The sequence below is a fragment of the Dama dama genome, chromosome 5 (genome assembly GCF_033118175.1).
Source record: "Dama dama isolate Ldn47 chromosome 5, ASM3311817v1, whole genome shotgun sequence".
Taxonomy (NCBI): domain Eukaryota; kingdom Metazoa; phylum Chordata; class Mammalia; order Artiodactyla; family Cervidae; genus Dama; species Dama dama.
In genome coordinates this window covers 105,555,717-105,567,331 of record NC_083685.1, presented here as the reverse complement: position 1 = coordinate 105,567,331, position 11,615 = coordinate 105,555,717, and the positions used below count along the sequence as shown (strand labels likewise).

Here is an 11,615-nt window from a genome sequence, read left to right as displayed (position 1 = left end):
GGGCTAAAAAAAAACAACAAAACCTCCCTCCTTAAGGAGCCACTACAATTTGACACATTGACTCATCTTTGAAGTACCAAACCAGGAAAAAATCAACCCAAAACCTGTGAGTAAACTTTGATAGGAAAATGCACAGAAATACTAATATTTAACAACCTGTCCGATTTTGAATAGATGTTAATCATAAATTCTCCAGTTACAATGACTAGTCTTTAAGTGTAAGGATCAGTAAAAACAGACCTAAATCATCTTTTTTCAAGTAGTCAGGTGAGCTGCTTTGTCAAGCAAGTTTTCTGAGCTATTTATCTCCCATGCAGAAATAGAAAATTGATCCAATGATTTCTTTCTCCATATGCATTTCAAAGAAATTCCTTCAGTTTACATGAGAGAATTTCATTTTATCACCTGACTCCATCTTAGATGTTAGTGTGACACAATTTTAATAAGGTTGACTTGCCTTAAGCCTATCACCCTTGTTGTGGGGAGACATGTGGACTGAACAGTTAGTTGCTAAAAACAAAGCTGTCCCAAGCGTTGCTCAGGTGAAGCACAACTTTTTATATGGCAAGCTACTATCTGTGCTCTAGTAGAGCAACTGCTTTCCATTATAACTTTGTGATTCAATGAGTCAGATCTTTCTGCTGTATCAGCATTTACAACATAATTCCAGAATTAGATCTTTGGCAAAGACTTAAAAACAAAGACCACAATAAATGTTTTTAATTTTAAAGAATTTTAATACAAACTTAATATAAACTATTTCAGTCCCTCTTAACATGTAAGACACTGACTCAAAATACTTTTATACCATTTTTTCAAGTATTGCACAATATAGGTACAAAATTAATATTTACGATTACATTTTCTTCCATAATATATAGCAAAAATTTTTAAACCTTTAACAGAAAATACTTTTTTTTGAAAAAGCAAATATTCGTACATTTTAATTCCACCACTAAAGGAGTATCCTGTACACAATTTTTAGAATAGGTGATGTCTTTGAGATGGATATTTTACAATTTCAGTAAAAAAAATACAACATGAAGCTGCTGTCACAGATCACTGTAGTAAAAAGATATAAATGCAATACCATGTCGTAGAAACAATATATATATCCTCTGATATTTTACAAACTTTGTACTAAATTAAATTATACAATTAGAAAAGACCAATAAACCCACTTATTAGTGCCAATTTTTTATAAAAAAAAAATCAGCCATGTCCTTGCTATATCTTAAATACTGTAAGAGGCCATATCTGAGAGTATACTTTAAAATATACAGTCAGTATAAAATAACTTTGTGCTTGGTTGGCAATGAAAAATGATGCATGTTTTATTTTTGTAACCAAGCTTGAATGTATCCTTACTATAAGCTTAAAAAAAAAAAAAAACTCAAGGAGGTTATTAAAAAAAAAAATCCCCCTTGGGCCCAACCATTTTAACTTGTACAATACATTTTTTTCTTTTTTTAGTTAGCCATAACAGGCTGGAATTGCTGGTTAGAATACTGCATGTTATTTAAGCTAAAATTCAAGCCATCTACAAAAGACTTCTCGTTGAGGCCTCCATAGGCCGCAAATACATCAAAGGCATTACTGTACTGGAGAGGACTGAGGTTAAGGGGGCTGTCACCTGGGAACATTCCATTGGTACTACTACCTTGACCCTGCATATTAGGAAAAATAAATTCCTTGGCATTAGGAGAAAGAGCAGAGGTTTTCTGCTGTTGCTGCTGCTGTGGTGGTGGTGGTGGCTGGGATGGCTGCTGCTGTTGCTGCGGCGGCTGCTGGTTACCCAGGCCAAGCCCGTACAGAGAGTGCATTGAGGAAGAGATGGCTTTCTGCTTCAAGAGGTCATTCACATTCAAGCCGAGGTTAATAGGAGAAGTACGTGCAACCTTGTTGCTGCGGCCACTATTCTTCATTTTGGTAGAGCCAAACTTGGTGGCAGCGAAAGTGGCAGTAGTAAAGGTTAAAGGCTGAGTGGACCGGGGCATGAAGGTAGGGCTTACAGCAGCAGAGTGACCAAAGGGAGGCGATGGAGAGCTGGACACTGATGAGGCTGGGTCACTTATGGGCATAAAAACCTGGGCCTCTGGGTTAAAGCTGTTTTTGATCTCCTTATCCAGCTCGCATCCATTTTCATTATTATCATCCACATAAAGCACCTTCACTGGTCCCTTTTCACCAATTTGGTAGGAAACCTCAAACGGGTCGATCCAAACACTAAGATCCTGTGGCAGATTGCCACGTACATCATCAATGTCCAAACCACTCTCTTTGGATGCTTGTTCAATCACTGGGTCCACTTTCTCCCCTATGTGTATACATCTAAACCCTGATCCTTTGTATGGCTTTTCAGGATACCAGTGCCCTTCATATTTCTTCTTAAGAAGTCTTTCAAGCTCTTCACCAAAAATGTTGACACGTCTTCTGGGAAGCTTATTATACAGATATGAAATAATAAAATTTAGTGCTACTTGGATTTCAAGCTGCATAGCTGCTATGCCACAAAATTAGGTTTGTGTTTCAACTCCCCCCAGACACAGACAAAAAAGTTCAGTTTGTGGCAGAGAAACAAATTTTCATTCAAAGTGCTGGTATTAGTAGATATCCTTCACCTCAAGCGGTCTTGTTCCTTAAAGAAAACATAGAAAACAAAAGAAAACATGTCCATGTAAGATAAACATTAAGTTCGACAACCTTTTTTTAGCCCCAGAGTAATTTCAGTTTTGAAAAAGTCTAATAAGCTAGAAAGTCTGAAAAATCTAATCAGCACAAAATGTAAGGACTTACCAATAGAAAACTGTCTATTGAAGACCAAAATCTTGGGAAAACAAGATCTACAGTTTAAAATGTGCAAAACAAAACCCTATTATTTACTTTCTGTTTCTGAATAGAGTTCTAAGAGGAAAAACACTTTCAGAATATACAGCATATTCCTTTTCTTCTTGCAGTTCTCAAAAGAATATTTATTGGAAACCATACTAAACCAACATCTGTCTACATACCTGTATATGCTTGTTTTAAACGTTGGTCATACTTCTATACACTAGCTTAGAAATGAATTCTGTATTTCAGTTTATTTTGGACATATACTGCTTAAATCTGCTTTATTATCAAACAATCCCAAATGTGAGATGTAAGGAAAATTATTTTAATTTTCAAAGTACATGATACAACCTCTTCTCTATACTATTTAATGTGTATTTTTCTAAATCTGAAAATACTTCTTGTATTTTCAAGTATAACAAAAGAAACAACTAACTTCAAACTGTTACTGATTATTCTGTTTAAAGGGTAGGGTTTCTGGGTTTTATTCTGATTTTCAAAACCAACTCTCTCTCTCATGACAAGAGAACAGCCGAAGAGGCATGTACGATAAGGTCGACCTTTAAACGTTTGCTGGATCAGCACTGGGTGGGGATAAGAAAAGATCAAGGGCAAACAAGATATTTGCAAAAGGGATCTATCTGTACACTTAGGTTGATTTTAAAGGACATAAAAAAAAAAAAAAATCAAGTTGGTTATTAACCCATCTGTTTCATTTTCCATACTCGTGGTGATAAAGGGAGAAGAATCCCAAGCTGCCCCCAAACTACAAACACTTTCCAAGCCCGTGTGCTGGCAAAGGCAGCTGATTAAGCCAAATTGCGTGAAGGTGCAGTCGAGCGAAATTCAGGCTCGGCGAAAGGTAGTTTCAAAGCAACGCCTTAAAGACCGGAGCATGAAGAATTACATAAACAGCCAGTTGGGTCTCATTAGATTTCTGCTCACAGCCTTCGGAGCCAAGCGCTACAGCAGCAGCGGCAAGAGGAGGAGGAGGAAAGCCACGAGAAATTGAAAAGAGACCACTCGGGGCCGGGGGCTGGACACCCGGCGGGTCGTGGCGCCGGTCGCACCAGGTCAGCCGCTCCCCTCCCCCCGCCGTAACCCGACCCGCCGCTCCCTGCCCCCCACTCCGAGGTTCCTGGGACCCAGCCAGAGTCCGGGGAGCACCAGCTCCTCGGCACCATTTTCAGGCCCGGCGGCCCCGCTGACTCCAGCGTTCCCCTCGAGCTCGCCGCTGCTCCCAGGCGCCCCAACCCCCGATTCCCTTCAGCTCGACCCGGACAGCCCTTCCCCGGTGACCCGGCCCGGCCGAGCCCGACTCGCCGGCCAGCCCCGCCTTCGGGGCGCGCCGGAGACCCTAGGAGCCGCCTCCGACCGGGTGTCGGGAGACGTTCCCCACCGCGCCCGGGCCGCGACGCCGCCATCCCGAGCCCGGAGGGCCGGGGGCTCTAAGCCGCTGCAGCCCCTCCTCCTCTTAACCCCGCCCGCCGCCCCTAGATACTTACGGGCTGCTTCCACCACAGACCCGGCCGCTGGGCGGAGAAGGGGAGGCGGGGCGGGGGCAAGGAAGGGTCGGCGGCGACTAGCTGGCCGGGCAGACTGCACGCCGACGCCGCCGGGAGGAGGCTGCGGAGGGCCGGGGCCTCAGGAATTCGCCCCTTCTGGCTCGGGGTGGCAAGGACGGGGTCAGGCGAGCCCGCTCACTTCTCCACACAGCCCGGTGCCCGGCCCAGGGTGCCCGGTCCAGTGTCCCCGTAGAGCGCCCACTCCGCGCCGGGCCAGAGCTTCACTCTTTTTGCTGCGGCGCGCGCCCCGCCTCTCGTTTTATATTCTCCTCCCCACCCCCAGCCCCTCCCGTAGGGATGCGCGCGCCCGCCCCGCGTCACACAGCTCCGGGTGGCGTCACCATTCCCCGCCCTCCCACCGGGTACCCTAGACCCTGGCCGCTGGCTCCGCCCCTGCCCTGCCCCCGGACGCCATTGGTCAAGTCCCGCATGCCCAAGTCCTGACAGGCCGCGGAGGGCCGAGTGGGCAAGGCCACACCTCTTGGTCTCCAGGGTGGCCAATGAACCGATAATCTTCCAAACACTGTGGGCGGGATTAAGAGAAAATTTGGAAAGGGATTGGGGGAAAGACATGCCAGAGAGGGTGACAGAAGTGGTTTGGGGCGGCTGACTCTAGGTCTAGGCGGAGAACTGTGGAGAAAGGGGGAGGGGAGCGAAGCTGGGGGTGTAGCGGCGAGGTGAACAGGGAGAAGAGCCCAAGACCCCGAGAGGGAGGGGAGAATGGACAAAGACTGTGGGATTGTGGCCAAGGAAAAGCCCACTCGTTGACAAGCTAACAAGTATCGGCCTCCAGTGCACCCAGGAGAGTCCAAAAAAAGGGGGAACTGTGAGAGGGACTCTTGTACTGATTGAATATTAATCACCTCAAGGGCCTAGGCCAACTGCCATTCATAGAGGGGCAACTGCAGAACCCAAAGTTGCCGTGCCAGGCTGGGGGTGGGGAAGGGAGACCACCTGGCCACACCTCCCGCCTAGGTGACAGTTTAACTGCCTCCGCATCCCACATCAGACCTCCCCGTGCGACCCGGCAGCAGCTCCGATGTGGGGGTGGCTTGCGACTAAGAAGAAACACATTTTATTCCGAATGTCCCAATCCAGGCCTCCATGCCAAATTGTGTACGTATATGTGTATATGTACGCATGCGTGTATTTCTAGTGCCTACCTTAACGTAAATACACATAATAAACACGGTGCCTTCTTGTGTTTTGCGTTTAAGATAATTTTCAGTTGAAATCTGGGCGAGTACATAGGGAGCGGGGAAAGAGAGGGCCTCAAAGGGGGCGGGAAAGCTCTCTTTTCCACAACCTGCAGCAGAGAAATACACGAAGTTACACTGGGAGTGGAACCGGGAGTCCCTCTCCGGCTAAAAATATTACTCACGGGTAGCAACGACGCCTGATTGGCCACCCTTCTCCCTTAGCAACCAGGCTATTGGCTGTCTGGTATCCAGGAGACCGACGTCAAATTTGCACAGGGAAAGGCGGAGAGAAAGTCTACGCGGAGAGAAGGGTAGGAGAAAGAGAAGCGAGGAATGAAACCCCGGTCACCTGGCCTTCCTCTCGCCCCATTCCTGTGCACTTGAAGAAGTGCTTCCTGGGAAAACAACTGGGTCTCCGCCTTCCCCTCAAAACGGAGAGGCCGGCACTCTGAAACTACCATAAGGAAGTTAAATCGCAGTTCACCGAACAGTGGGGTGTTGGCTAAACCAGCCATGCAGACCAGCTGCGCTGTTGGGGCACAAACTCGCTTTATGGACGCAAAATCTCGTCGTGGCTTTTTCCGTCCAACCTGACTTTATTGCCCCGCTCTGCTCACCTTTTAGAAGGAACAATTGAAAAAGGGTATTTCTAAAGCCTCAAAGTGTGTAAGAGGAGGAGGGAAGATGGGTTTGTGAAATAGGCTGAGGGTGGGAGTGGTCCGGTGACTTGTCTTGTTTATTGTGTGGATTTCTAAAACTTGGGCAACATTTTTAAAAAATAGAAGTTTTACTCAAGTTCTGTTTTAGTGTTTAAAACCAGTTGGGTTTTTCAGTTGTTAATGAGGAAGAGTGAGATTTGGTTGTGACAGTATGAAAGCATTTTAAATTAAAACATCCCTTCCTCTGCATCAAAAAAATTTATATTATTCGTTCAGTGTTGTCTTCCTTTTGCTCACTTGTATTTTTTCTATAGTGAATATTTCATTTGTTCTTTAAAATGTTATTTTAATTTTATATTTAATTGAGCACAGAAATTAGAAGAATATAGGATATCTGGGAAACAGTTTTATCCAGAGAAAGAGTTGATTTTCCGTGTTCTCCAGAGCCCAATTTCTCTTACCATTAGGCCAGTAATATGGTACCAAATATCCAGAATTGCAGGACCATGATTTAGCCATGCATCTTGATTTGTAACTTGGAAATACATCACTATATTAGAGGAGCATATTATGCTTGGCTGAGATTAATATATTTAATAGAGATAGATGAATTGTAATTTTGTTCAAGTTTATTTATACTTTTCAAGAATTCTCTAAAGGGAAGACAGATTCTCTTTTCTGAATGCTCCCAATCTATAATCCCAGGTTTAAAATTTGAGAGCAACCATCTTATAGGTATTAATTAAATATTACTAGTGGTAAATAAAATTTTTAAATCAGAAATTTAGATTTACAACATGTTATTGCTGCTCAAGGGTATGAGAATGTTTCAAACCAAACATAAATAAAAACACACATAAATAAATACCAATGGCACACAAGAAAAAGTACTGAAGAGCAGATACTGGGAAATCTGAATTTCACACATTTTTTCAACTTTTAGTTCTCTCATCTATAAATATTTATTGGATTAACTAATTTCTTAACTCTTTCAATTTAAAAAATCCACGGTTAAAACTCAGTGCCCCTGAAGTATTTAATGCAGTTCTTTTCCAAATATAGATTGCAAATACAAAGAAAACCAGATTCATATCCTTCCAATATTGCCAATCACAAGGCATAAAATTCCCTTTTTTCAAGTTTTTGCCCTTTAAAGGATCCTATATACAGTTTATTGCTATTTAACATTACTTTGGAATTGTGTAGGGGAGTAGACTGCTAAAATAGGTATTTAAATTTATAGAGAAAAAAGGAATTTGATATTATTAACCTTCAGGTGGTATCACAACCAACAGGTATTCCTCTCTTCGGGCAAGTGATAGTCACTGAAAATCACAGCCCTTCCCTTTCACATCACTGTGTTCCACACAACTCCTGGAGCAATGCCTTACAATAAAGTGATTGTTTGGCAAATTCCAAGGAATTCCCTGGTGGTCCAGTGGTTAGGACTTGGTGCTTTCACTAGCAGGCCTGGGTTCAATCCCTTCTGGGGGAACTAAGATTCAGCAAGGCCCCTGGTACAGCCAAAAAAAAAAAAAAAGAGAGAGAGAGACACAGACAGACAAAGTTCCAATGGTTCTTGAAAGTGTCCTGAATTATTATCTCATTCACACATATAAACACACATACACACACCTCACCTGATTTCTGAGAGAGATATATATCCTAAACTTTCTAATTCTCCTTGTACTTCATTGCAAACTGAGACAAGATTATGGATGAATCACCATCACATGATCTGTATGTACTAAGGCTCATTTTTTAGTCTAGGGAATCAACGTTTATGTTTTCTTGAAAATTAGGCAATATGCAAATATAACGGTGTTTGTATCATTATGGTTATTCATTTCTTTTAGACAGTCATGCAACATAAACCATAGCATGCACATTTTTAAAAATTGTTAATAAGGAACAATTTTAAGCTAATCATTGTGTTATTAAAGCCAAGTATACCAATTCTTTCCTGAACATTTCCCAAAGGAAGATAAGAACTTATGACTTATGGAAACTCAGTGTGGTTTCCTATGATTTCTCATATGGATTAGTAGAAGAGAGCCATACATTCTCCAAGAGATGGGAACACACACATTTATAATTATAAGATAACTAGATAACATTGAACAAACCCATTTATCTTTGGAACAGGCAACCTGGTCTGATAGGAGAAAGTCTTCTTATAACTTGCTTTCTTCCTATTATCTTGATGAACAAAAACCCAAACAAAATTTTGAAATTTCTTTTTATTAGCCAAGAATGAGGATTTTGAGCTTAGCAACAGATTATAGTTGCAAATTCTAGGAGTGATACAGTGTTAACAACATTTCTAAGTAAAAAGCACATTTATTTAAAGTTTCCATAAGCCAATGTTATTACTTTAAATATATGAATTATAGATTTCATCTATGGCACACTCGGTTAATGAAAATTGAAAATATTATAATAATATAAATTTAAGGCATAGATTGCATCTACTGTTGTGCAGCACTGCTTAAAATAGAAATATATGCATAATTCTATTTTATGAAATAGATAACATGACCCTGCAATTCTGGAGATATATATATATATATATCTGGAGAAGGGGAAGGCTACCCACTCCAGTATTCTTGCCTGGAGAATCCCCATGGACAGAGGAGCTTGGCGGACTTCAGTCCATGGGGTCCTAAAGAGTCGGACACGACTGAGCGACTAAGTACAGCACACACACACACAGTGGTAGCAGACGTTGTTGCTATGTCACCCATTTCCCATGCCCTCTCCCCTTCTTCCTCTTGTCTGCCTGACTAAAAAGGCTATAGGAGCTAAATATGTTATCTTCCCAGCCTTCACTGCAGTAAGGGTGTCGCTGTTCTGCCAATGAGACATAAATAGGCATCACCTGGGAAAACTTAATCAGGAATCATTTGGAGAGGAATAGTCTAATAGAACTTTCTCCAATGGTGCATGTGTACCTGCTAGATCACTTCAGTCTTGTCTGACTCTTTGTAATGCTATGAACCATAGCCCACCAGGCTCCCCCATCCATGGGATTCTCAAGGCAAGAATACTGGAGTAGGTTGCCATCCCCTCCTCCAGGGTATCTTCCCGACTCAGGGATTGAATCCATGTCTCTTATGTCTCCTGCATTGGCAAGTGTGTGTGTGTGTGTGTGTGTGTGTGTGTGTTTAACCACTAGCACCACCTGGGAAGCCTTCTCCAATGATGGAAAGATGCTGTATCTGTGCTGTGCAGTATGGTAGCCCCTATCCCCATGAAGCTGTTGAGCAATTGAAATGTGTTCAGTGTGACGGAGGAACTGAAGCTTTTATTTTATTTAGTTTTAATTAAATGTAAATATAAATAACCACATGTGGCCAGTAGCTCCTGAATTGGACAGTATGGATCTGGAGGCTTCTTGACTTACATGTCTAGTATTTGGGCTGGGATGACCGAAAGCCTAGGCTCAGTTGGCACTGTTGATTCGAGCACCTACTCATGGCCTCTGAACTCTCCCTGTGGCTTGGGCTTCTCACAGCCTGGCAGCCTGTTGTGAGAGAAAGCATCCTAAGAGGGAGTTTCTGGATAATGAACATTGTAAGAGAGCCTGTTGGAAGCTGCAGGGCCTCAGGAGTCATAAAGTACCACTTTTGCTATAGTCTATTGGTTGAAGTAATCATAAGCCTGTCTAGATCCAAGAAGAAAGCACATAGACCCTTACCTTTCAAGGGGGAAATGACAAATAATTTGGGGTCTTTTTTTAGATCACTACTGGACACTGTCTACCTTCTCCCTACCTTAACATGAGTCTGATGACAGGCACTGCAACAGCCTTCTTATAAAACCGTAAAGAAAATGCAAGATAATCACAGAGATAAGGGCTCCAACCAAACCTAGTAACTGCCTGGGTTAGGTCTACTTTTTAATCCACATTAAATGCTCCATGATTTACAGCTGGAGCATATTCTCAACAAAAATACCAATTTAATATCTTTTAAGGAAACCTGAACTTGAATCTTCAAAAACAAATATTTTCAAGTCTAAAATATCAGGGTTTCTTTCTCATTATAAAACCTTGAAATGCTCATTGTAGAAAATTTGGAAAATAGAAATAAGAAAACAGTAATCATCTTTAATCTCACCATACAGTGATAACCATTGTAAGCATTCTGCTCCATTTCTTTCTGAATGAGTATCTACTGCATATGCAGTTTCATATCTGCAGTTCATTTAGCATTACATTGTTTCTAATTTCTTCTGACATTAAGCGTTGTCATGGTTATCATTGTTAACGACTGCATTCTGTGATTTAGGATAATCTAGTCATTGCTCAGCATGTAGGATGTTGAGAATTTTTCTGTATTAAAAACAATCATATTTAATCAAACATTTTTATATATGTCTTTAACTACATCCCTGATTATTTCCTTGGGATAGTTCTACAAGTGAATTTACTGGGTCAGAGAGAAAGGATTTTTTTTTAAGGCTCTTAATACATAATTCTCCACTTTCATGAAAGATTATATTACTTAATACTCCCAAAGTATAATTTTGCCTGTTTCATACATTTTTTTTCTATTCTTGGATAATTTGGTAAATAAAATGGCATCTCTTTGTTCTAATTTGCATTTCTTTGAACATATGTAGGATGAACATATTTTCACATTTTATCAGAGCCTGTATTACTCTTTCAGTGAATTTTCTATTCGTGCCTTTGCTCTGTGTTTCCATTAGAGATCTCTTTGTTTTTCTCTTCAATTTGTATGAGCATCTCACATACTGTGTGCCAAATACATGGCTGAACATGATTCTATCTTAAATTTCAGTCTAGAAATTGCCCAGATGTTTTAAACATGTGATTTATTTTGATGCCTACAACTTTGATTTCCAATCTATTGCTTAATTTTTTAACATTTCAGTCTGACTCAAATGCTTAAAAAATAAAAGGCAAAGCAAAACAGTTCTAGCCATCTTTCCTCAGTGCTTCTCCTTGATCTTTCTGTCACTTTTCACATTGTTTACTGATAGCTACTTGGAATATTCCCTTTTGACTTTTCATGTTCTTTCATTGACATAGAATATACTCAACTTCCTATCTCAGCTGTAGTTGAGTGTAGTAAAAACTTATGAATTGAGACCAGAGGATTTGTATTTGCATCCTGTTCTGCCAGATATTATTAATAGTTGAGTATGACTGTGCTGAGTCTTAGCCTTCATGTAATAAATAGATGCAATAATTACCCTCTGATCTGTGTGAGAATCAAATGAAATGATGCCTCATCGATGTGGTGAAAATTCTTTGTGAACAGTAACACCGTACATAGATGTTCACATTGTCTTGCTTCCTTCTTCCTTTCCTCTCTCCTTTCCCCTCCTTTCCTGAC

At 41.4% G+C, this 11,615-nt stretch overlaps 1 protein-coding gene across 1 annotated transcript; it reads right to left on the bottom strand.

Annotated features, from left to right (window-relative positions):
* Positions 1 to 714: 714 nt before the first annotated feature.
* Positions 715 to 4,647, bottom strand: TOB1 (transducer of ERBB2, 1). Its single transcript, XM_061143715.1, has 2 exons — positions 4,338 to 4,647; positions 715 to 2,638 (listed from the first exon to the last, which is right to left on the bottom strand). The coding sequence occupies exon 2, from the start codon at positions 2,496 to 2,498 to the stop codon at positions 1,470 to 1,472; it is 1,029 nt and encodes a 342-aa protein (XP_060999698.1). The 5' UTR covers positions 2,499 to 2,638; positions 4,338 to 4,647; the 3' UTR covers positions 715 to 1,469.
* Between the last annotated feature and the right edge of the window lie 6,968 nt (positions 4,648 to 11,615).

Excerpts from the sequence above, each read along its gene's own strand:
- TOB1 (XM_061143715.1), bottom strand. The coding sequence starts at position 2,498 with ATGCAGCTTGAAATCCAAGTAGCACTAAATTTTATTATTTCATATCTG.